This window comes from Nelusetta ayraudi, unplaced genomic scaffold (assembly GCF_046127955.1).
Source record: "Nelusetta ayraudi isolate G7.1 ecotype Tasmania unplaced genomic scaffold, CSIRO-AGI_Nayr_v1 ptg000026l, whole genome shotgun sequence".
Classification (NCBI taxonomy): domain Eukaryota; kingdom Metazoa; phylum Chordata; class Actinopteri; order Tetraodontiformes; family Monacanthidae; genus Nelusetta; species Nelusetta ayraudi.
In genome coordinates this window covers 10,618,701-10,645,000 of record NW_027466076.1, presented here as the reverse complement: position 1 = coordinate 10,645,000, position 26,300 = coordinate 10,618,701, and the positions used below count along the sequence as shown (strand labels likewise).

Sequence of the window (26,300 nt, the reverse complement as noted above, 5' to 3'; positions counted from 1 at the left end):
CAACCAAAATATGATAAAATTACATTTTCAGCCTATTAATGACAATATAGACCCTTCATTTATTTATACTCACTCAGTGTGAAACAAGGGAACTGAGGGAGGAAAATAGGCTTACATCTCTTTTAAAGCACAGTCACTCAACAATGTTCTTTTTTGTCTTTTAGACCAATTCAGTGAAATTGTATAATTTTTCACAGCACATCGAACATTATCTCACGGCACACTAGTGAGCCGTAGCACACTGGTTGAAGAACACTGTCTTAGATCAATGTAGTGAATTGATCTTGGACCTTCTTATTTATTAGACATACTTCTGTCTTATTAAACACCACAGGCCTTTAGGTCCTCCAGCACCAGCCTTCTAATTATCCTAAATGTTAGAACAAATACCCTGTGGTGGGACACCATTAAGTTACTGCAGCCCACACGCGTGGAAAACCCTGCTGGAGAACATCAGGACTGCACACACTGGCATTAAAAAATAAACACGTCTCAAAACTCTGTTATATTGGCAGGAAAGCCAAACTAGATTTGTTTTAAAGTACACTTATGTAAACACATTTATGTGTCGAAAAGTACTTTACCTGTGGTTGTCTGCAGAAAGGATTCTGGAACGGTACTGATTGTGCAGAGCACAAGGAGCGATAATATATGGAGGGTGTGTTTATCTGCTTGTAAATCAGCACGTACGTCACACCCATCCTTTGTTGTTTAACAAAGCATTCACTGATGGGACCTGAAGAAATGACGACATCCAATAGAATGTTGTTCCAGTGAAATAACTGATTCATTTTAGTCTTGACTACATTTTACTGCATACGAAAACAGGACAAACATGCCATTAATCATGCCTTTGTGAATGAGTTACTTCTAGCCAGAGAAAACAGGGATGGAAATATATGGACAGAAGTTCCCCAGCGTCCCATACCTTATATGTATTCAGCAGCTCCCATGCATGTTCTTTCATTCTTTCCAGGACGTCTTCCCTTTAAAAGGATATTCCCCAATGTGTTAAGATCGGTGTGAATAAAACTGTGGTGCTGGAGCTGTATCTTTGGAGGTGTTCACATCTGGCCACAAGACTAGACTCCCCTCAGGCAGACCAGGGTGCCCGATCGATGCCTGCAGCTTTTGTAATAAACTTACTTCTATATAATCTATATAATCTAGTCGGTGTCAATGGGGATTCTTCATCATCATCTACACATCATGGCCCACCTGACAATCCACTAGAGTACATTTTCACATAAAGATGATAATAAAGTTATTTTCCATAGCCTGTTCTGTTCACATCATATAATATACACCTGGTTGTGTTGCTTCCATTGTCGTATATTGCGGTAGGGTTTTTATCCAATCATATTTCAACAAGCTTGTGCTGTCAGGTTCCAGAAATCTGCCTCAGGCCAGCAGAACTGGCATAACAGGCACCTGCCGGCTGTGAACGGACCTCAGTTACATGTGACAGCCAATCAGATCTCAAATATCCAGTGCTAAGGCCAGCTAGCTGGCTTTACACTGAGCTTCACACTTATGTGTCCTGTGATTGGATGAGAAGCACTGAGAACCTCTAAAACTGAACTCAGCCGGGTTGCCACCACGGTGAACCCACAACAGGTGACGGAGAATATGAAGGTTTAGTTGCCAAAAGACTTAAGCCTAGTTCCAGACTAAAATGCAGTTTGAGCTGGCTTAACTTTAAATGACTTGCACAGACTTATGTTAAAATAGTCATAGATTTTGTCTGTTCTGGATTAAACAGAAATTGTAAGAAGGTAGATTAGAGCTACTCTAGGACTAAATTGGAGTTTATAGTAATCCTTCAAAGAAGCAGCTTTAACTTTAGTTTAGTGAAAGGGAATGCACAGATCAGCTGTACATCATTTTTACAGCTCTGGCTGGCAAGAGACCACTGCAAAATTATCAGTTTTTCTGATTTTACTATTTATAGCCATGTGAGTAAAATAAACATGTTTGACAACATTTCTCCAAAATTCAAAAAAAAATATATATATTGTCATTTCTAGCATTTATTTGCAGAAAATGACAAATGGTCAAACTAACCAAAAAAGATACAGTGTTTTCGGACCTCAAAGAATGCAAAGAAAACAAGTTTATATTTGTTTTGAAACACCACAATATTAATGTTTGGAAATCAATATTTGATGGAATAACCCTGATTTTTAATCACAGCTTTCATGTGTCTTGGCAATGCTCTGCACCAGTCTTTCACATTGCTGTTGGGTGACCTCATGCCACTCTGTTTGATGGCTTGTGACCATCCATCTTCCTCTTGATCACATTCCAGAGGTTTTCAATGGGGTTCAGGTCTGGAGATTGGGCTGGCCGTGACAGGGTCTTGATCTGGTGGTCCTTCATTCACACCTTAATCGGCCTAGCTGTGTGGCATGGAGCATTGTCCTGCTAGAAAAGACAGTCCTCAGAGTTGGGGAACATTATCAGAGCAGAAGGAAGCAAGTTTAGTTTTCTTCAAGGACGACCTTGTACGTGGCTTGATTCATGCGTCCTTCGCAACCTTTCTTTTGAACTCTTTTTGAATGGTCAGTAGTTATTTTTTTTTAATTCCAATTACTTTTGAGGTACTACTAACACTGTTTTTACCATCCAGCTGGTCCTATTGCAAGAGGGTAGTGATGACCATAGCAGGTGGTTCTTATTCTTTTCCTTGCTAAACAAGATTTTGTGCAGGTGCTCACCTAATCAATACTTCATGAAGTAGAATGGGGTGTGCCTGTGTTGTAATTCAACAGACACTGGAATGGAATGGCTGTCAAACATGTAGAGATGCTGATTTGAGAGAAATTTGCAGTGGTTTCTCATTTTTTTCCAGAGCTGTACATATATACATATATTTATATCTGCATATATATATACTAGAGCTATCAGTCGATTAAAAAAATTAATCCGATTAATCGCATGGTTTTCCATAGTTAACTCACGATTAATCGCAAATTAATCGCATATTTTTTTACCTGCTCTAAATCTACCGTAAACTGATATTTTTCCATTTTTTAATAATCATATCAACATGGGAGTAGGCAAATACTTGCTTTCTGCAAATGCAGCATGTTAACACCCACTCAGGTGTCCATCTCAAGACCTCTTTCATAATGATCACTGACCGGCATCTCTAGGATCAAACAGACGTATTTTGATCAAGTCTTCCTCTGTGTGTGTGTGTGTGTGTGTGTGTGTATTTGTTTAATCTCTCTCGCACTCTGATACAATGTACAGACAAATATAACATACAAATATGATCGAATTTGTCATTCGGTTTCTATTTTGAAATTAGTTTATTTTGAAAATTCACCGGATTTTCTATTTCTTTTTTTTTTTGCGACTTCCTGTACTATTGACGAGGATCGCTCGCGGCTCGCGCACAAAATAGAGCAGACGCCGAAACGACAACTGCATGGCGCGAGCCGCACGCCTGTTCGCATCTACTGTGAACCGCGTAATTTAAGAGGACTGTTGATGGACTCTAAGTTCTTAGAATTAAGGGCTAGTAAGTGACTGAGGCTGTGTGAGTCAAATGCAGTGATTTATTTTAATGGAACAATGAATAAACCTTTACATTTACATCCCGCTTTGTAAGAAAGGGCGGGTTCAGCAACTCATTTGCTGCCTGGGTGGTGAGGGTCTCCTCTCTGAGGGTCTTCTCTCTGTTCCTCTCTGGGCAACACCCGCTGCTCGCACAGGACAACAGGAACTGTGGAGGAACGATACTTGCTTTCATGTCACTCTCCAAAATACCGGAAAAGTCGCCAATAACACCAGGAAAAGTTGCTAGATTTGTCGCTAGTCGCTCTTGACGAAACAAAGTCGCCATGGGGAGTTGGAAAGTCGCCAGATTTAGCGAGAAAGTCTCCAAGTTGGCAACACTACTCTGCATCAGCTTTGTCTGTTTTGACAGAGGCATTCTGGGGCAATGAGAGTAGCCAGTATGAGACATGAGTGGCTGTACTTGTGCCGACTTGCTCAGTCCTAACATTAAGTTTGTTTGCGAAGCAGAAACGAGTGGACAAATATAGAACAGCAGTTTCTTTCATTGAAAAATTGTAGTTTTTAATACTTAGCAAAATCATCAAAAACCCAGTTTACAGGCCTAATCCGGCCCGCGGGCCGTACGTTTGACACCCCTGCATTCATCCCCAACACTGCAGGTTCTCTCTGTGCGGAAATACAGGTCTGCTTCGTCCTCTCAAGCTAACAACAGCGGGCAAAGAGAACAGGATGAATTAGGTAGTGGCAGTTCTCTAAACTTTAGAGACTAAAGAAGCAAAGTAAACCATCAGTTGCCTATTCTTTTAGTCAATAGGAGTGGCACCTACGTGCAATCCTCTGCTCTTATCACTCATCTACTTCTGCCAGCTAGTCGTGCTGCACATTCCTGGGGTTGGTCGGTTTCTATCACGTTTTCTGAAAGAACTTCTCAACAGTTATAGCACCTCTGATTTACTGAATTGTCGTTTACTGAAACCGATTTACTGAAAACAGGCATCAAGTTTGTCCGGTCTGACAAGTGCCAGACAGCATTTGAAAACATTAAGGCTGCGTTCAGATGGCAGGCAAATCTGTTTCCAATCAGATTTCAGACTGAGACGCATCTGTCCAAATGTCATTTGAAACGACCTCTCGAAGGTGGTTTCAATCTGTCTTGCAAAAATCAGATTTCATATGGTTTGTGACTGTTCAGACTACAAAAAAAAAGCCATCGGGTTTCAATCTGGATGGGCTAAAAATCTCATTTTGGCTGGCAGTCTGAACAAGGTCTAATAGAGGGTACATAACTCAGAGAGGGGTGCATCGCCACCACACCCCCCTGTGACTCCACGTCACTTTCCCTCTGTCCCGTCCCCCGCCCCTGTCCCGTCTTTGTCCCGTGTCAGGTGTCACTTGTCCATCAGACGTCCACTCCCTCCTGAGCACGCCCGTGAGTATTAGGGCAGCCATCCCCACCCGTATCCCACGGGGCCACCCCAGGTCCGCTCCTTCCCGGGCGTTGTCCAGGGCCTGTCCAGCTGCAGTTTGACGACGATTCCATTTCCTGGCCACCCGATAGTCCGGCCACTCCCGTTCCGTTCCATCTCGTTCTGCTCCAGTTCCTTCCGACCCATTGTCTCGCGTCCCTCGTGTCCGTCCCGCCCTCCCCTTCCTTTCTGGCGTCTGTCCTTTTAAATGCCCCTGTTTGGCGTTCGCACCGGTGCATAATCTGGATGATCGCTCCAGGTAAAAGATTAAAAAAAAAAAAAAAAGAAAAACTAAACACTGTACAAATAAAATACACAATAACACCACTGCACACAATTAAAATAGACACATTAAAAAAAAAAGAAAAAAAAGGTAAAGGAAACCACTGCACACAGTTAAACCCTAGGAATTCCAACTGAATCACACTTTGTGTTTTCTGTTCCTGCTCAGGGAGTACAGATGAAAATGTCAAATAAACAAGGTTTACATTCGTAGCCAAAGCCACTGTCAAGACATAAGAGGAGCCTAATTTCAAACAGAAATGGTATTGGCAATAGATGTGCTAATTTACTTTTACTTTAAAATGTTCCATTTTACATAGACCACTCTGTGGGGGGGGAGAAACAAATGGGCTACACGCACTGCTGATGAAGGTACGATATCTTCCTTTCTTTCTTTTTATTTTTTTTTTTAATGATCTTACCATGGGTTTTGAGGTGATTTTCAAAAGAATGCTTTCACTGTATCATTGAGTTGCACTTGAGACAGTGCCAATGGCTCTGTTGTGCCAGCTATTTCTGGCAGCGACATGCTATACAAAAAGTGTCTGTGGAAAAAATTAAGGTATTAGGCCAGAAATACAGACTGACGTGACACTAAATTTGGGCAACATTTTAACAAAACAGAAAAATTTATACAAAACAAACTAATTATGCTTACCAACTGCATCATCACTGAAGCACGCAGTACTCTTCAAGTGGACCATGTCCAGGTGGGTTCTGGTTGCCTCTGTGGCAATATTACAGTACTGGCAATTTTTTTCTTCATTTGGGTAAAACTCCTCCGAGCTCCACAAAGCTGTATCGAGCTCTAAATGACAGTATCATTTCATGTTATTATTGGTGTACTGACATTGACTTTGAAGGATGTAAGCCACTGTAAAGAAAAGCTCAAACGCTGTTCCAAAATATATCACATGGGTTCACATAGATTACCTGCGGCCATGTCATCACATACAGTTGTTCTGTCCCAACTATAAGGCAGAAAATAGCATTTCTGTGACATATCCTATCATTCACATAAGACAGATATGTAGTATTTGTTTTCATTTATTAACTTAAAAAAAAAACATAAAATTGCATGTGTTAAATGTGTAACACTGAATGAAGACAACAGTCAATCAGGTACCAGATTAATTTGTTCACTGTAATTATAACAAAAGATGTTTTGCATGTGGATTCTGTTGCTGCTGTCTTATTTTAGGACTGGACCGACTGGTGTATTTTATTACAGTGATTTTTGTGGCAAATTGGACTTTGATTGTAGCCCAAAAGAATGTAAATGTCTTATCAATGCCATTCCAAATGCATTCCTTATCCTAGCAAAAAATATCGCTTTGTACTGCCAGTCCCCACCTCATCTCCATACCACTTATATTAAAGGATTTCATTTTCTTGACAAAAAGTGCTCAAACAAATGATCAGGATCCTATCTTACAAACCTTTTTTTTTTTTTTTTTTTACCTGTTCAGACATGTAGAAATAATATTCTGCACCAACCTATATTATCTATATTATCTAAATAAGAATCTTTAAAAATCCAGTCCCACCCAAAACCAAAGAAATTCACTACAGGATCATGAATAATTTCTATCCGTCATAAGAATATTTACGAGTAAAATTTGGACTGGATATTTGTAATGAGTGTGTTTTTTGTAAAGGTGATTCTGAAACAACTGAGCATCTCTTCATCTCATGACCCATATATTCAGTTGTTTTGGAAACACTTCAAGGAATGGTTAAGTCGTAAAACCACAGATATGCAGGATATCGATCGTAATGGTATTATCTTTGGTGTCTCACTAAAAGACAACAAATTAGACATAGTAGTCAACGTCTTATTTATTTTATTCACAAGGCCAAGTTTCTAAGAACCACACCCATCTTCAAATTCATTCATTCATCTTCTATACCCACTTATTCCTATGGGGGTCTGCTGGAACCTCTCCCAGCTGTCTTAGGGCGAAGGCAGGGTGACACCCTGGACAAGTCGCCAGTTGCTTTTGTTTGTTTTGCTCTTTCCTCTTCTGTTCCAAGAGACCTACCTGTCGAGATACCCGGCCTTGGCGGCACTGCTTTGCCTCTCCTCTCCTCCGATTGGTGCAGCGCTGAGGAGGATCGGCTGTCCAAGCAGGAAAAAACCTTCCCAGCACCTAACTCCTCATTGGTGCGGCACCTGCTCCACTCGGCCTCCACTTGTCCGAGAGTACAAGAAGCCAAGCCACTTCCTCTGCCGGTGGCTGCCGGCTGAGGAGGAACGCTCGACCTGAGTTGTTGCACTTACGTCTGTACAGAAGCCCTTGCAGAACTCTGTGCCTTCTGTCGCACTCTGGTACCTGGCCCTTAGTTTTGTTTCGTTAAAACTGTGGGGTGTGGCCAGGGATTTAAGTTTTAATATACAGATCTGTTTGTTTTTACACCGTAGCCTAAGTTCATGTATAGCAACACTAGGTGCAGGGGTGCTGGTTGGCACATTTTGTCATTGATATCTCCAACATTAGAACAGGAAATCCTGTACAAACATAAATTCAGTCGTTAGGAATTGATATCCAGTTGTTCACATTCATCATTTCTGTTAAACCATTCTCTATTTTGCTCAAATATTCATGGTTTGAAGCATCCACATGATGATGATGTAGAAGAGAGTGAAGCAGTGATTATATTGCCTTGTGTCTGCATTATCATGGTCTCCAAGCCAACGCCCCTTTGATATTGATAGCCAACAATCTTCCCCTATTATCTTGATAGCCAACAATCTTCGCCTTTGATCTGCGCTGCCTTTATTAACCAGTCTCCCGTGTTCCCCCGTTGCCAGATTATCTGTTTTGCTTTGCACCAGTAGTCCAGCCCCTGTCTCCTTGTTGTGCTCCTTCGTTCCCCGGTTGACAACAGTCCGCCTCCAACCCTGCCTCCGCCTCAGCCTCGTCCTCGGACCGACTCCCTGGTAACGACCCTGCTCGGCTCTGACTACGTTACTCGTCTGTCCCGTCTGGATCCTGTCGCTGTCATCGACCTCCGCCCGTCCCTGACGCCGATCTCGCCTGCCTCTCTCACCGCCTGCACTGGTTCTCGACCCTGGACTGCCCGACCTCTACTCTTCCATAAACCTCTTAAACTGCATCAGTGGTTGTCGTGCATTTGAGTCCACCAACACCTGACATGCATGGCTTTCTGTGTCATGTCCCCCTTTCTGTAGTGTCCATCATGTGACCTGATGGCTTTTTTTTATGTTTATTTCTTCATTTATTTATTTTTTAGCTTCTGTGTCTGCATCGTCTTGAGTTTCTGCTTCTTCTAGTTTGTTTTTTTTAGTAGTTCCCCTCTTTCTGTGGATTATTGCCGTCCTTGTCTGAGTGTTTTGCACTTCCTGTGTCTATGCTTCACCCCACCTTGTTGATTATCCTCATCAGTCTCACTTGATGCCGTCAACTTCACCTCAGTTTGTCTCCAACTGGATTTGATGCACCTGCCTTCAACTACCCATTCATCATTCATTCATCTTCTATACCCGCTTATTCCTATTCAGGGTCACGGGGGTCTGCTGGAGCCTATCCCAGCTGTCTTAGGGTGAAGGCAGGGCGACACCCTGGACAAGTCGCCAGTTCATCGCAGGGCAACTACCCCCCCTTCCTTTTTCCAGACACACCTCCCCTCTCGTCTCACTGCCAGACTCTCCAGTTTGAGCACTGCACAACTTGTGTTTGTTGGGAGTTTTCACTGCTGGACTTTTATGATTTTATAATCTGGCATTGTACAAGAGCCATCTACTCCAAACGCCTTACAGCAACACTCAACTCCAACAGTGTATCAGCCTAGTTAGATCAAGCTCACTGACAGAAAAGTCTCGAGGAACACAGTATAAATACTATACAAAAAAAAGGAATGAAACGCACCTGAAATCGCCCTCCAAAAAATACCAGCAGACATATTACAGAGATCAACAGTTGAGTAAACAATAAATCAAGTTAACAAGAATAAAAGCATGAGAATGCATTGTAAAGAATCAAGAGGCAGTTCTCTTGCATTACTATAGCTACAGCAATAGACGACACAATATGCCAATTTCTTATTCTTCCCACCTTAAATTATGTTACTGTTTTTCTCTCAGAAGTCTTCTTGTTTCATTGTGTTTCTTTATAATATGAAGTTATATTGTATATTATATACAGTGATAATATTAAGTTGGCCACAAATGAGTACCAGCACACCATGAGCATCCATTTAGCATCACATCGCACTTTCTAGAGCCATTAAGAAGTGCTACTGCCACTACCTAACTCATCTTGCCCTCTTTGCCAGCTGCTGTTAGCTCGAGAGGACGGAGCAGACCTGTATTTCCACACAGAGAGAACCTGCGGTGTTGGAGACAGAGGGAGGGGGAGTGCTCTGTGGTGACGTGATTTCAAGTAAACTCTTCTCAGAGGGGGAAATTGAAGCCGAGGCACGATCTGCAGGCATCCGCAACCTGTTTCGGGTTGTCCCACCTCTCAAGATTCTTTTCCGTGTCCCCATTTGGACGTCCCATATAACGCTGTATTCACATCCAATTTGTCTATTTGGATCCATTTTTTCCTGTTCACTTTTGTGAAGTAGGTTGAATTTGCACTACAAATCCTCAATGTCAGCACTCTGCGTGCTAAGGTACTGACTGACACAACTGCTTGTGTAACATCTTGAGGAGGATGAAGAGTGCAGTTGGCCCTGACCTGTGTGGAGGAGTGAAAGTGTCTTGAAGAGGTGGAAGTAGGATTTCTGGCCACGTTCTGTGACAAAATGTTGGAGACTTCTTTTTCCTCTTGTTTGTCTTTTTTGCCAGAAGGCAGTCACCTAAAAGGCTGAGGTCAGGGGAAGCTGAGAAGTGACTAAGCAAAAAAAAAAAAAGAAGAAGACACACAATTGAGATTATCGCTCTTTTTTAATCATTTTTAAGCAAACGCCTTTTGCATTGCCACACCAACAGAGAAAAATGCCAAACACACAAATTGAGCCTTCAACAGGTTCACTAAAGTAATCATAAAGACAGATGATAGTTTTGCAGTTGCACTAAACCTTCATAAACCCTTAACAACATCTTATATTTGTCATAACCCGGCTCTAGAGTTACGACAATAACGGGAGGGACACTGCGGATTGCGGTAAATCAAAACATTTTATTATAACAAAATAGATAATTAAAGCAAAATAATGAAATCTATAGAGTGTGTTTGTCAGTATTATCAGTAGTGTAAGTGTGGATGAGTGAATAATAGGATGTGGGGTGTTGTCAGGTGCAAAAAGAACAAAGGAAGTTGAGAGTCGGCCGGACACCTATGGCTGCTGAATGGAGAATGGGGAAGAGACCGAGCGGCACACGCAGTCGGCCTTTTATCCTGCGGGGGGCACCGGCACAGGTCTCCTAATCGGAAGATGCCACTCCCACATTCCACCGCTACCTTGAAAGGCAGAAACAGCTGAGAGCCGCAACAAGTTACATTGAGACAGGGCCGTCACATATTTGATTTGAAACAAAGTGTCTCATAGTATATCATTCTAAAGGTTACATCATTATATTTATTCTGAGGTGGTCACTTTGACTGAGCTGAGCAGAAGAACATCCGCTGTCTGATCAGCTATTTCATTTTTACTCCTTTACTACCCGCTAGCTTGTACCGCATTACCGCCCTCGTGTCTTCGTCCACTCGACTGTTCATCTCCTCCAGTTTCCTGATCCTCTCAGGGTCTCCCTTCTCCTTCATCTTCTCAATCAGGAAGTCTAAGTAGACTGCAGTGTGAATGGAATAAGCTTGCAGGGCCATCTTCTCCAGGGACATGACGTGCTGGTAGCATTCCTCCAGACATTTATCTTTGTCTTTCACAAGGCCATTTATTTTCTTATTAAGATTTTCCAAAAGGCTCGACTGCCTCTCACTTCCTGTCTTGTTTTCTTCATGCCTCTTCATGTCTTGCAGGGTTCTTAGAATTTTTCTTGTCTTGCTCACATAGATCCACTTGTCTTTGACATGTGCTGATGCAGGACACTTCCTGCATCAGTGCAGGACACTTTCCATGACTTCACAGTCTTTTGGATACCAGGCAATGGTCCATCCGGGGTGGTGACAGTTTTCTTCACAGACTGTGCAGCAGGTTGCTCCACTGTAAAATAATAACCCCCAGAGGCCACCGCTGATGTTTTCTTTTCCCTTAAACTGCTCATCAACCTCCACAGTGAAGTTCTCATTGTTCTTCATTTCTTGTTCATATTTCCTTAAAGCTTCCTGACACTGTTGTATTTCTGTCTGTTAAGAACAGCTACAGTGGTCATCATCTTCTGAGGTCCAGATTGGTTCAGAAATTCTGAGAACTGACTCAGTCCTATCATGGATGCATCAAATGAACGCTTAAGTCCTTCTGTATCCTCCGTCCTCTCTTCTTGCTGGTTGTTGTTGAACAGGAAGTAAACTGGCTGATTTTTATCATCAGTGGCGTACTTCACTTTTGCAGCATCCAAGGCTTTTTGGTTTCTTTCCATTAGAATGTGTGATGAGAGCAACAAGCTTCTTTTCTACATCTTTTCCAAACAGAGACACTACTGAATCAAAGACGTACTTCAGCCGGTCATTCAGTCGGTTCTCAGTGGATTTCAGCACTAGAGCCACCGCATTGAGCTCTTGAACTCCATTTTTTGAGCGGAAGCAGTCAAACAGTCTTTTCATGATGATCTCATCGTGTTCAGTTCCTTTGGTAGATCCAAAACCAGGAGTGCCAATGATGGTCAGTGAGTACGGCAGAGTTCAACCTTCAAACCCAAAGATCTGGTAGATGATCACATCTGAATTCTGACTCTCTGATTGGCTGCGCCTGTCATCCTCTACAACCTCAAACCAGAGGTTGTCCTCCCATTTCACTCCCGTGGAATAGTTGACCAGTGCATTTACCAGAGAAGATTTTCCTGCTCCTGTTTCACTCTTAAGTAGGATGGTTTTGTTTTCCTTGTTTGGAATTCTTTTCCCAAAGGTATGTTTTGTCAGAGTTCCAATCATCTCCTTCTCAGATGTCAGCTGGTACAGAGTGGGAAATCCAGATTGGATCAGAACTTTTGAGGTGATGTGTTTGAATTTAAATGGAGTGGTCCTGAATAAAAGTAAAGACACTGATTCACAAAAAAGCCAAAATACTTTTTAAAAAAAACAAAAGTTCCTTTTTTTTCATTTTTGTATGAGATGTCAGTGTAGTTTTCTTATTTCTTATTGTTTGCGCAACTGCATGAATTAACGCTAGGAAACAAACCTAACAATACTCACATTGTGATGGCAGCCACTTCAGAGGAGTTAAATGAAGAATTTAGTTGACCATGCTAGTTGCAGAATTTATGAGAAATAGATCATTCCTCCTGCGGAAGAAGAAAACACATCTTGAATGAAATTGTTGAATTAGGGGCCCTGCTTCTGTGTTACCTGAGCTACGAAAGGAACTCGCTGCAACTGCAAGGTTTTTTTTGTTTTTTTTTTCAAGGAATTGCAGCAAGGATACCCAACTTCCTCTTCACTTTGGCATGGCTGTCTCAATTGCGTGACAATTACAAGCAGGAAATGCCAAAACTGGTAGCAAATGCTAACTGCAACAGCGGAGGTTGCTTTTTCTTATGAACACTGCAATGTAGTGATCTTATTGTGATAATAAAAAAATATCATAGAAAGAATAAATAAAATCTGAATTACTCAAACCAAATTGTTTTTGGTTTATTTTGTTAAAATCTTTTGAGCATAAAAGAATTTTGTGCAACTTCATGCTCATCGTAACATTCACAAAGTAGTTGATGCTTATGGTTTCTTGTTGCTGTCGCTACAGTCATCTGAACTCTGAGAACTGACCGTGAGTGGCTCAGTCAGTTTGCAGGGGAAAGAATTTCAACCAAACATAGAGAACACGTGATGTTGTGGAGGGTAGCGGAGCGCTCTGTGGTCACGTGATTTCCACTAAACCGCAGTGAGAGGAAAAGGACACTGCAGACATCCCGTCCCACCTCTTCAGATGCTTTTTGTTTTTCTGCAGAGGCACGCTAACATTTCCACGATCGCTCAGTGGTAATGGGTCGAAGAAAAAAAAATACTAGACTCTTCCTGCATGTCTCTCAACAGCAGAACGATATGTTCATCACAGTTCAATGTGAGCTCTGAAACAGAAATCCGCTCCATGCCACAATAGTGAAATGCCATCTCAGAACAAAGTAGGAAATTCAATCAAAAGACAGTAGGAGAACATACTTGATTGATTAATGTGAGCCTCAGTTTGTGCTCTCTCGCCTTTGCTTCTGGCAAGAAACCTGTATTAAAACATCAGCTCAGAGGATTTGACACACTGTGTCAGAAACAGTGGACCACACAGTCGTCCGTTTCATTATTAAGGCCACACAGTCATAATTTCACCTGTTGGTCCAGGAACGGGTCGAACAGCTGCTTTTGTTGAGTCCTGCCCGGCGTCTGGCTCTGTTATTGATGCTGGCTGTGTATCCTGGTCGGTCTTTTCCTCTACTCCGTCCTCCTTCTCCTCCTCACTCAGCCTCTGTTGCTCCCCTGTCGTCTCTTCTTCTTCTGTTCTAATATTCTTCTTGAAATAAGAAGAGATGTATGTGGATTTTCTCTTCATTGTCTGAAAATGACTGACATCTACAAGCAGCTGCTAACGTTAGCTATGTACTTCAGTTGTACATGTCAAAAACCTGCCATCGTTGCCCATTGATAAGACTTTTTCCTTCTTTTTTTTTTCGTAAAAGAAAAGATCTCATGATTACGAGATCTTTGATCGTAATTACGAGATCCTGGTGCCTTTTTTTGATTCAGTTTTATTCCCACTCACACACACAAGCACACAGTGAAGTGCACGCAAGTAAAAAAAAAAAAAAAACTATTGTTTTATTTTTAAACCTTAATGTTTAGGAGCATTGGCTTGAGAATAGCTCAAGGTCTGAGAGTTTTGTTTTTTTTTTTCTTTTTTGTAGAAAAGACAGAGAGACTTAGACCCTCCAGCGTGTCCTGGGTCTTCCTTGAGGCCTATAATCACAGAATCAAAATCACTCTTAGAGAGGAAAACAAACAGCTATGAACAGAAACCATGACAAAAAAAATCACTCATCTCAAGGAACAAAGGCTTACGTGTGGCAATCTCTGTGACTGTGGACATGGGCTGAAAACAGGCTTTGGTGAACTGACCTACGGACAAAGACTCTGGCACGAGACAAGGGAGACACAAACTACTGAAGCACATGGAAGGTAATGGGGAACAGGGGAAGATCAGGGCAGACGCACAGATGACACATGAGGGAGGGCAAGTGCTCTGAAACGAGAGGAGAATTGGTTTCTTAAAAAAAAAAAAAAAAAAAAAAAAAACATGAAATGACAGGACTAAAAAAAAACAACAAGTCACGACAAACCTCACCACGGTGTGAGAAGCACATATTGTATAAAATACGTAGCCTGTAAAAACATGCTTTATGTTACAGAAGCAGTTTGATGATACATCTATTCCTCCTGGTTCTTTCTGTTCTCTGGCAGGTGTGGAAGTGAACATTAGTCAACACTTTATTTCCATCCGCAGTTAATCCAATGTTTGCATCCTCAAGAGCGTGCAGTAATATTTTTATCAAACATCTTTTTCAAACAGAGACATCACAAACTCAAATATCAGAAACCAGAGAGTTGAATATCATACATTTTTTGTGAGTAGCTTCTAAAAACTTAGACATATAAGCATGTTAGTTCATGGCAAAGTACACTTTTACATCTCAACATACGCACAAAACTCCTGGTAGAATCTGTTCCGTCAGATTCCTTTTTCTTTGAATGTAACACTTAAGTACAAAAATTAAGCCTTTAAAATTACAAAGTGACACAACCACAGTGACCTTACCCAAACACACGCACACACACACACACACACACACACACACACACTAATACTACAATATACATTTGAAGTTTTGAAGTTGACAGGCCAGCAAAGCCTGACATTTTTCTGTTCACAATGAAGGGAGACTGACGAAAGGAAAGGGTGGGTCCAGTGTGGTCACATGATTTACTAGAAATTGGCCCAGTGGAAGGAAAGTCAAAATGGAAGACTGGGGTGGAGTGGGACGAGGTGGCACCATTCCCTCTTCATGACTTTTACTTTCTCTTACAAGTTCATTAGTTGCCATTTTTTCCTTTTCTTGGCATCTTCTTTCATCCCTCTTTCTGTTTTGACTGAACACCGTGAGCCCCTGGTGGCTTAAGTATTAACATGTTGTTTAGTTTTCCTTCTGTCTCTTTTCAAGATTTTGGCTTCTCTCTTGAATCTAATCCCCAAAGAGCCAAGAGTTGGCCGACTGCTTTCACCTTGTGGAGAAGCCTAATTTGCTGGGATGCACGTTGATGTGCGCAGCACTGAGTGCAAGTGTCAGAGACTGGCACTGCCGTGCTGGACTTTTCTGCATGTGTTCAACCCATTCAATACAACACAAAGACACTGCATTCAGTGCTTAAACTGATAACCTTGCTTTATTTGTAGAGTTTGCTGCTTTTCAAAATGGAGTTCAGTGATTGGTTCACTTGCTGAAGATGATTGGCACCACTTGAAAACTGGAAACCCCAGGTGACAACAGTTGTACTGTTCTGCAACTAGAAACTATAACTCTAAAATGTATTGTGCTTCAGCAACTGGCCTCTGATGTCAACACTTTTGCACAAAGTTGGGTTTCAAAGTTAAAGGAGTTGGACACTTTGCCGGTGCCTCTTCTCAAGGTTTATTTTTGGGAGTTTAGGCCAGCTTATGTTGTGTTATTTAACTTTAAGCTCTGTGATGACATGAACGGTGCAAATTTTTTATTTATTGTTTTATTCTGAAATAAAAACAAACAAAATAAGTTTTATTTTAACTATGACCAAAAGTTCAGGATTTTATGCAACCTCAGCGAAGCAACAGTGACGAGAGGTGACACGTAATGATTTCGTGATTTTTATTGTTTGGCAAGCAAAAATGATCAGTGACACACATCCATGACTCAGAGGCTGTCTGTCCTCAGTCTTGTCTTCCACACTCGCATCAATTTAATAATCAAACTTATCACTAACTTCCATCAGAAAAAAACACACACAGGAGGAGGCGCCTCCACCAGGCTTAACTCCTTTATGTTGAGTTAGTTTGCATTTCCCGACAACATTGACTTGGCAACGTTATACACAGGCGTGATAACTATAGAGAAGGCACAGTGGTGAAGAGCAATCAAATATCCAAAAGCAAGGACCTCACATCTAACCATATTATTGAAGAAAATTGTGTGATTACATTTTATTTTGCAAATACAGATCCTCAACGTGCTTATTCTCTCAAAAGGCTATTTTCTGAATGGTTTGCTGCTGGTCAGTTGGTGATTTTTTAAGCACTTCCCATGTTGTGTTTCATTTATCCCCAAAAAATAGTTTAAAGCTGCCCTAAACCCTTTAGCTTGATCCATGCGTTTTCTAATCCCTTCCATTGTCTTGGCCTTTCTAAAGTCTTGTTTTTCCTTCATTTTGTCAATCAGAAAATCCAAGTGGCTCCGTGTTGACGCTGAATTCTGATTCAGTGCAGTCTTATCCAGGTTCAGGACATGACCATAGGCCTCTTCCAGGAACTGATCTTTTTCTTTCTGATATTTCTGCACTTTCTTCTTAAGTTGGTCCAGAAGATTGGACTTTTCATGTTTTTCTTCCAGGTTCATGTCATGTTTTTCTTTTACTTCCTGCAAATTCATCTTAACTTTTCTAGTCTTGCTCACATACACCCACCTGTCTTTCACATGTTTTGACACATGACACTTTCCTGTACAGGAGATGCAGCGATCCCCCTTCATAACCTTACATTTTGATGGTGACCTGGCATGCGTGCACCCTGGGTAGTGGCAGTTCTCCTTACAGACAGAACAGGTCACAGCTCCATCATAAAACCTGCCAAAAAACCACTTGCCACCTTCGATTGTTTTTCTGTCTATGTAAGGCTCATCAACTTCTATGGTGAAATCTTTATTACTCTCAATCTCTTCCTCATGTTTTTCCAGAGCTTCCTCAGTCTGTTTGATTTCTCTCTGCCTCATCTCTGTCCATGTGATTCTCTCATTCAGGTTTTGGATGCATGCTGTCAATCTAACACGTGTATCCAACACCTCAACAGTTTCTTGCACGTTCTGAGGTGTCCTCTTGTCTACAAACTCTCTGAACTGGTCCATTTCACTCATTGTCATGTCCCACGCAGCTTTCATACCAGCGTTGGTCTTCTTTTCTCTCTGAAGGTGCTGACAGTTATTGAACAAAAAATAAACAGGCTCATCATCTTCATCTTTGGCTAACTTAACGTTTGCGTCCTCCAGAGCTTGGAGAACATTTTTATGGGATAAACCATCAGAGTGTGTGAGGAGAGCAACAATGTTTTTCTCCATGTCTTTTCCAAACAGAGACATCACAGAATCAAAGATGTACCTCAGTCGGTCACTCACTCGGTTCTCACTGGCTTTCACTACCAGACCCACTGCATTGATCTCATGAACACCTTGACCTGAGCGGAACAACTCCAATAATCTGAGGGTCACTTTATCATCTCTGTCAGTTCCTCTGGTGTCTCCAAATCCAGGAGTGTCGATGATGGTGAGAGAGCAGGGCAGAGGTTTGCTTTCATACCCAAACAGCTGGTACACAATCACATCTGATGTCTGACTATCTGCCTGGTTTCTCTGCTCTCCATCTGATTGTTGCTCATTTTCTACAAAGTGAAACCAGACATTGTCTTCCCACTGGACTCCCAAAGCCTGATTGATCAGAGCGTTGATCAGGGTAGATTTTCCTGTCCCTGTTTCACCCACTAGCAGGATGGTTTGATTTCCAATGTTTGGATTTTTTTTGCCAAACACACATATTTTTACTGTGTCAGCCTTCTCTATATCACACTTCACCAGGTAAACATTAGGACAGCCTGTCTTGATGAAAGAGATGTGGCCAAATTTAGAGGTTGTCCTGTAGAGACATAAATGTAGGAATTAGGGGCTGATAACAGGTCATTCACTTTCACTATTTTTAATTATTTAAAAAAAAAATTGAGTAGGAACAACTTGCAACAATTTTGCATAGAAAAACAAGTGGTCCCGGTCGTCATGGTGTCAGGGGTAAAACTTCATTCCTCACAACTTTGTTGCTTTAAATGACACATTCAGAGATTTCAATGTTCCTATACGGTTACATCTGGGACAGCCTTCAGTAGAACCTGATTGATAAAGCTGTAATTATTATTACTACACTCTTTTTGTTGACTTGCTCTGTGTGTTTTAAATTCTGCCACTAGCAGGACGAAGTCCTTGTTTAAGATCATAAACTGACCTTTTCAGCCATATTCTCACATTATGTCATCTAAACTGTGAAACAGTAAAAAGCATATTACTTACTTGCCCTTCTTGCCAGCTGACAAAAGCTGATTACCTTCCTGGGGGCAAAGGGTCAATATTACTACCAATGGACATCAAAAGATTTTTTGAAAGAAGTAAGTAAAGATCAGGTGCCACTGAGAAAAAGTAAAATAAGATAAAACCCACACACTGATAAAGATTTAAATCAGTCTTGTCTAAGACTGGTAGAACATTTTTAAAATTTCAGAACTTCTCTGAACCCCTGCCTGTCTCTTGCTACATTGCAGCACACTGATTTCCAACTTTCGTACACAAGGTGATAAAGATTAAAAATAAAAATCATCACTGAGTCACATTTGACTGCTATTGACCCTAAACTCTAAACAGGACAACTAACTTGACCAAGTCAGTGAGTCTTACCGCCTGAGACGAGACCTTAGATGTTGAGCTGCCTCTGGAATCATGGCACAGCAGATCCACCCGGTCCTTTTTCTCAGGATCAGTGTTGCCTCTCAGCAAGTTCTCGACCACTTCCAGGAGATGCAGAAGGTCAGACAAACCTTCATCCTTGCTTTCCTTCAGCTTATCACTCCACACAAAGTTGACAGTCAGGTTGTAAACTTCAGGTTCACTCATCGTGGATGTGTCCCTCATCCATTCTTTGTCAACTTTTCCAATCTCACAAGCTACAGTCTTTAGTTGCTTAAAGTCCAATCCTGGTATCTTCTTCTGCAGTTTCCAGATCAGAGTCTGCTTACATTCTGAGGTGGCCATTGCCACGGTGGTCCTTGGAGTCTTGGGTCTCTGTATGAGGCAACAGAAGGCAGCCTACCTTGAAACTCTAGAAACAAGTTACCACTTGCTTTTGGTCCTCAGACAGGGCCCTTTTGTGTGTGTGTGTGTGTGTGTGTGTGTGTGTGTGTGTGTGTGTGTGTGTGTGTGTGTGTGTGTGTGTGTGTTCCTGTTTGGTGATGACATGACTAAAAATTGTCTAAGTAAAAAAAAAAGAATACGAGGAAACACATTTTCGTTACAATTTAGAATTTCAGATATTTACTTTTATTTCAAAGGATTAATTCAAATATCCAATAAATCTTCATTGTGTGTCCATGTTTTCAGCAGTGGGAAATATACAGTGTTAAGTGTTCTTACCTGTTCCTGACCTCTTCCAGTTCTCTGAAGGAGACAGAGACACAGGTTTTTATGTTACAAGAACTTGGAAGGGAGAGGTAGAGTTCGGGAGGGTGAGTGAGCTATGATCACATGTTCACAATGGCAATCAAATGTATTCCTCTTTCGGTCGCAAGAACAATGCCAACAAAAGGTCCAGATCTGAATCTGTGGTTCACTCTAAATTGTTCATCGTCGGTATGATTTCTTTCACTTCTGTCCCCAATGTCTCTTCTGAATGTTGACTGGTAGTTTAGGTGGCTGCGGCTGGGACGTTGGATCTATTTTGTCTAGATTTGGTCCATTCACAGCATAAGGAATAAGCATAAGGAGGACATTAAGAAGACTGGGCAGAGACTGTTTAATAATCTTTGTACAGTGTTGCATCCCTCAGTGGAAGCCCCAAAAATATTTTCTACTATCTCATTATTTATGCTGTCAGCAAAAACAAACCACCGTTCTTATTTGTATATATTTATATTGTATGAAACAGGGTTAAACCTCGTACACATTATCAATAAAATGTAACTCAAAGTTGCAATATTCAACAGTTGCCCAAAGGATTAACAGCAGTATTTTGAAGACATCTCTATGGCATAGCACCACAAGATTTCAGCGCAACGCACCCTGCTAGTGTTTTTTCATTTTGTGGATTGAGTAGATAATGCTCAATAAATAAATTCATAAATGTGTCAAGTGAGCTTGCTGCATGCGAAATGTCAGCCTTCATCTTCATTTCCTGTAGACTATAAAGGCTTCCTTTTGTGGTTTGTGCTTTTTTTTCCACTGTGCCTGAGTTTGGTTTGTTGCGGTCAGTTGAATGTTGTTCACTTCTTCAGTACAACCAGCTTGCTGTTTCACGTATTATGAGTTTGTGAAATCAAACAAGGTGCATGCAGGCCCTGTTTAAAGACATCCATGCCAACCCTCACTTTTAACCCTTAATTTACTTTTCAATTATAAAAACCAAGACAATTGTATGTCATATTTGTTGTAATATTACTCCTGAAAGATCTTTGCCGACAATGCAGCATATATGGTCACAAGAAATCAACAAGGCGTGCAACAGAGATCACATCTGATGTCTGACTGTCTGCCTGGTTTCCCTGCTGTCCATCTGATTGTTGCTCATTTTCTACACAGTCAAACCAGACATCGTCCTCCCACTGGACTCCCAAGGCCTGATTCATCAGAGCGTTGATCAGGGTAGATTTTCCTGTCCCTGTTTCACCCAGTAGCAGGATGGTGTTGCTTTTTGTGTTTGGATTTTATTTATTGATTATACTGCCTTGTGTCTGCATGGCTTTCTGTGTCATCATGTGACCTGATGGCTTTTTTTATGTCTATTTCTTCATTTATTTATTTTTTAGGTTCTGTGTCTGCATCGTCTTGAGTTTCTGCTTCTTCTAGTTTTTTTTTTTTTTTAGTAGTTCCCCTCTTTCTGTGGATTATTGCCGTCCTTGTCTGAGTGTTTTGCACTTCCTGTGTCTATGCTTCACCCCACCTTGTTGATTATCCTCATCAGTCTCACTTGATGCCGTCAACTTCACCTCAGTTTGTCTCCAACTGGATTTGATGCACCTGCCTTCAACTACCCCCCACCCCCCTTCCTTTTTCCAGACACACCTCCCCTCTCGTCTCACTGCCAGACTCTCCAGTTTGAGCACTGCACAACTTGTGTTTGTTGGGAGTTTTCACTGCTGGACTTTTATGATTTTATAGTCTGGCATCGTACAAGAGCCATCTACTCCAAATGCCTGACAGCAACACTCAACTCCAACAGTGTATCAGCCATATTTTCCCACAAATATAGTATGTTCTCGCTAGTGAAGGGTGCTTAACCCATCAGAATCCACTTTTCTTTGTGAAACTTTCCTGGTTTGACCCCCCCCCCAAAAAAAAAAAAATACTGTGCAGTTCAGAGTGTGTTATCAAGACCAAGACACCAGCAGACATATTACAGAGATTAACAGTTGAGTAAACAAGAAATAAAGTTAACATTAATAAAAGCATGGGCATACATTGTAAAGAATCAAGTGGCAGTTCTCTTGCATTCCTATAGCAAGAGCAGCAATACAATATGCCAATTTCTTCTCATCTTAAATTATGTTACTGTTTTTCTCTCAGAACTCTTTCTGTTCCATTGTGTTTCTTGATAATATCAAGTTATATTGTATATTATATATAGTGATAATATCAAGTTGGCCACAAATGAGTATCAGCACACCATGAGCATCCATTTAGCATCACATCGCACTTTCTAGAGCCATTAAGAAGTGCTACTGCCACTTGGGGGGTGCTCTGTGGTCATGTGATTTCTAGTAAACTCTTCTCAGAGGGGGAAATAAAAGCTGAGGCACCCACCTCCCACCTCAAGATTCTTTTCCATGTCCACATTTGGACGTCCCATATAACAGTGTATTCACATCCAATTGTTTATTTTGATCCCTTTTATTTTTTTTCAGTTCACTTCTGGCAAGTAGTTTGAGTTTGCACTACATATCCTCAATGTCAAGTCAGCACTTTGTGTGCTAAGGTACTGACTGCTTGTGTAACATCTTGAGGAGGACATTGAATGAAAAGTGCAGTTGGTCCTGACTTGTGTGGAGGAGTGGGAGTGTCTGGGAGAGGTGGTGGAAGTAGAGTTTCTGGCTTGGCTCTTAGACAAAATGTTTGAGACTTCTTTTTCCTCTTGTTTGTCTTTTTTGACAGAAGGCAGTCAGCTAATAGGCTGAGGTCAGGGGAAGCTGAGAAGTGACGAAGCAAAAAAGAAAAGAAAAAAAAAGATACACTATTGAAATTATTGCTCTTTTTTAATAATTTTTAAGCGAAAGCCTTTTGCATTGCCACACCGGATAAAAATGCCGAACACACAAATTGAGCCTTCAACAGGTTCACTAAAGTAATCATAAAGACAGATGATAGTTTTTCAGTTGCACTAAACCTTCATAAACCCTTAACAACATCTTATATTTGATTTGAAACAAAGTGTCTCATAGTATATCATTCTAAAGGTTACATCATTATATTTATTCTGAGGTGGTCACTTTGACTGAGCTGAGCAGAAGAACATCCGCTGTCTGATCAGCTATTTCATTTTTACTCCTTTACTACCCGCTAGCTTGTACCGCATTGCCGCCCTCGTGTCTTCGTCCACTCGGCTGTTCATCTCCTCCAGTTTCCTGATCCTCTCAGGGTCTCCCTTCTCCTTCATCTTCTCAATCAGGAAGTCTAAGTAGACTGCAGTGTGAATGGAATTGGCTTGCAGGGCCATCTTCTCCAGGGACATGACGTGCTGGTAGCATTCCTCCAGACATTTATCTTTGTCTTCCACTTTTCTTTGACATGTGCTGATGCAGGACACTTCCCAGCACAGGAGGTGCAGTGGACACTTTCCATGACTTCACAGTCTTTTGGATACCAGGCAATGGTCCATCCGGGGTGGTGACAGTTTTCTTCACAGACTGTGCAGCAGGTTGCTCCACTGTAAAATAATAACCCCCAGAGGCCACCGCTGATGTTTTCTTTTCCCTTAAACTGCTCATCAACCTCCACAGTGAAGTTCTCATTGTTCTTCATTTTTTGTTCATATTTCCTTAAAGCTTCCTGACACTGTTGTATTTCTGTCTGTTAAGAACAGCTACAGTGGTCATCATCTTCTGAGGTCCAGATTGGTTCAGAAATGAGAGAACTGACTCAGTCCTATCATGGATGCATCAAATGAACGCTTAGCACTTCTGTATCCTCCGTCCTCTCTTCTTTCTGAATGTTGTCGAACAGGAAGTGAACTGGCTGATTGTTATCATCAGTGGCGTACTTCACTTTTGCAGCATCCAAGGCTTTAAGAGCATTTTTTTGGTTTATTTCTTATAGAGTGTGTGATTAGCGCAACAAGCTTCTTTTCTACATCTTTTCCAAACAGAGACACTACTGAATCAAAGACGTACTTCAGCCGGTCATTCAGTTGGTTCTCAGTAAATTTCAGCACTAGAGCCACCGCATTGAGCTCTTGAACTCCATTTTTTGAGCGGAAGCAGTCAAACAGTCTTTTAATGATGATCTCATCGTGTTCAGTTCCTCTGGTAGATCCAAAACCAGGAGTGCCAATGATTGTCCGCGAGTAGGGCAGAGTTCCACCTTCAAACCCAAAGATCTCGAGATGATAACATCTGAAGTCTGACTCTCAGATTGGCTGCGCCTCTCATCCTCTACAACATAGGTGACAAACTCTGGCCCGCGGGCCAAATTTGGCCCGCAGTGTGATTACATTTGGCCCATAAGGCAATACAAAATAACTACTAGCTGGCCCACCAGTATTACACAGCACATTTATTGCTAATGCTCAGAATCTCAGAATGCTCTACTGGTATTTTGGCACCTCAATCAGGACAGGACGTTCATTCAAGGATATATTATTATTATTATTATTATCATTATTATTATTATTATTATTATTATTATTATTATTATGACTTATTACTGGTTTATTGTTGATTTATATTTTTTAATTTATAATTAGCCAATGGGAAAATGTTACTGTTGAAATTTAAATCAGAAGTCTGTTTTTTTATTTACATTTTATTTATTTTGATGAGTTGTTTTTTTTTTGGGGGGGGGGGGTTTGCATGTGTGCAATATTAAGTTATTTATTGTCTAGTATTAAGCTTTGCTTGTTCCATATTCAGGTTGAAGCAAAGCTAGTTTGGGTCTATATAAAAAGGTTCACTGTTCTCTCTAGAGGAAGTTTCCTTCAATAAATATCAATGTCGGTCCTCGGTTTTTCATTTTGTTTTACATTTTGGTCCTCTGTGTATTTGAGTTTGACACCCCTGCTCTCCAACCTCAAACCAGAGGTTGTCCTCCCATTTCACTCTCATGGCATAGTTGACCAGTGCATTTACCAGAGAAGATTTTCCTGTTCCTTTTTCACCATCAACAAGAGGCAACACACCAAAAGTTCCTTTTTTTTAATTTTGTATGAGATGTCAGTCTAGTTCTGTAGTGTATTGTTTGCACAACTGCATTAATTAACGCTAGGAAACGAACCTAACAATACTCACATTGTGATGGCAGCCACTTCAGAGGAGTTAAATGAAGAATTTAGTTGACCATGCTAGTTGCAGAATTTATGAGAAATAGATCATTCCTCCTGCGGAAGAAGAAAACACATCTTGAATGAAATTGTTGAATTAGGGGCCCTGTCTCTGTGTTACCTGAGCTACGAAAGGAACTCGCTGCAACTGCAAGGTTTGTATTTGTTTTTCAAGGATACCCAACAAACACTGCAGCATTCCCCCAACTTCTTCTTCATGTTGGCATGGCTGTCTCAATTGTATGACAATTACAAGCAGGAAATGTCAAAACTTGCTGCAAGTGCTAACTGCAACAGGAGAGGTTGCTTTTTCTTATGAACATTGCAATGTAGTGATCTTAATGTGATGAAAAAAAAATATCATAGAAATAATTAAAAAAAAAAAAAAAAAACATCTGAATTGTGCATAATCAATTGTTGTTTTTAAGTTTCTATGTTAAAATGTTTTGAGCATGAAAGAATTTCGGGCAACTTTATGCTCATCGTAACATTCATAAAGAAGTTGACGCATTAGGTTTCCTACCTGTTGCTGTCGCTACAGTCATCTGAAAGCTGACCGTGAGTGGCTCAGTCAGTTTGCAGGGGAAAGAATTTCAACCAAACATAGAGAACACGTGATGTTGTGGAGGGGAGCGGAGCGCTCTGTGGTCACGTGATTTCCGCTAAACTTTCCAGCGAGAAGATAAGGCACAGACATTGCAGACATCCCGTCCCACCTCTTCAGATGCTTTTTGGTTTTCTAAGGAGGCACGCTAACATTTCCACTATCGCTCAGTGGTAATGGGTCGAAGAAAAAAAAATACTAGACTCTTCCTGCATGTCTCTCCACAGCAGAACGATATGTTCATCACAGTTCAATGTGAGCTCTGAAACAGAAATCCGCTCCATGCCACAATAGTGAAATGCCATCTCAGAACAAAGTAGGAAATTCAATCAAAAGACAATAGAACATACTTGATTGATTAATGTGAGCCTCAGTTTGTGCTCTCTCGCCTTTCCTTCTGGCAAGAAACCTGTATTAAAATATCAGCTCAGACGATTTGACACACTGTGTCAGAAACAGTGGACCACGCAGGAAGGCATGCCTCCATCAGGCAGTGAACTAAAAGGCTGAGATTATAGGAAGCTGAGAGGTGACTTAACAATTGCTGCCAACACCTGAGGAGGAATAAAAGCAACACAACTATGGACCGACTTTGATCATTTTAATTTTGATACAACACGGACAGCAGAGGAAAACATAAAGCATCTTTTCCCCGAGGACCTCCTTCCAATGAGAACACAAGGCTTGAATATTTACACCAAGTCTAAAAATGCTTGAGAGAGAGAGAGAGAGAGAGAGACCTTGATAAGAGTCGTGACGGGCAAAAAAATATACTTTTAA

At 41.2% G+C, this 26,300-nt stretch overlaps 2 protein-coding genes across 5 annotated transcripts in view; both read right to left on the bottom strand.

The window, feature by feature from the left end:
* Positions 1 to 679, bottom strand: part of LOC142890627 (uncharacterized) — a 9,655-nt gene extending 8,976 nt beyond the window's left edge. Inside the window, exon 1 of one of the 2 annotated variants that reach the window (XM_076029827.1) lies at positions 585 to 679. The gene's annotated coding sequence lies outside the window, so the exon portion shown is untranslated. Of the gene's footprint in view, positions 1 to 73; positions 91 to 584 lie in introns of those variants that run through there. The other variant, XM_076029828.1, reaches the window with a different exon arrangement.
* Positions 680 to 16,225: 15,546 nt separating this feature from the next.
* LOC142890625 (uncharacterized) lies at positions 16,226 to 25,466 on the bottom strand. 3 transcript variants are annotated; one of them, XM_076029824.1, is made up of 6 exons: positions 25,440 to 25,466; positions 24,885 to 24,973; positions 19,807 to 19,830; positions 19,075 to 19,458; positions 18,694 to 18,731; positions 16,226 to 18,268 (listed from the first exon to the last, which is right to left on the bottom strand). In XM_076029824.1, the coding sequence occupies exons 4-6, from the start codon at positions 19,426 to 19,428 to the stop codon at positions 16,618 to 16,620; spliced, it is 2,043 nt and encodes a 680-aa protein (XP_075885939.1). In that variant the 5' UTR covers positions 19,429 to 19,458; positions 19,807 to 19,830; positions 24,885 to 24,973; positions 25,440 to 25,466; the 3' UTR covers positions 16,226 to 16,617. The 3 variants fall into 3 exon arrangements, with proteins under 3 accessions (XP_075885939.1, XP_075885940.1, XP_075885938.1); XM_076029825.1 differs by lacking the exons at positions 24,885 to 24,973; positions 25,440 to 25,466 and having other exon boundaries at positions 19,807 to 20,299; XM_076029823.1 differs by lacking the exons at positions 19,807 to 19,830; positions 24,885 to 24,973; positions 25,440 to 25,466 and having other exon boundaries at positions 19,075 to 19,793.
* Between the last annotated feature and the right edge of the window lie 834 nt (positions 25,467 to 26,300).

Excerpts from the sequence above, each read along its gene's own strand:
- LOC142890625 (XM_076029824.1), bottom strand. The coding sequence starts at position 19,428 with ATGGCCACCTCAGAATGTAAGCAGACTCTGATCTGGAAACTGCAGAAG. Across the intron at positions 18,732-19,074 it reads CTAAGGTCTCGTCTCAGGCG|GAAGGTAATCAGCTTTTGTC; the intron begins GTAAGACTCACT and ends CTTTGCCCCCAG. Across the intron at positions 18,269-18,693 it reads TCAGCTGGCAAGAAGGGCAA|GACAACCTCTAAATTTGGCC; the intron begins GTAAGTAATATG and ends ATGTCTCTACAG.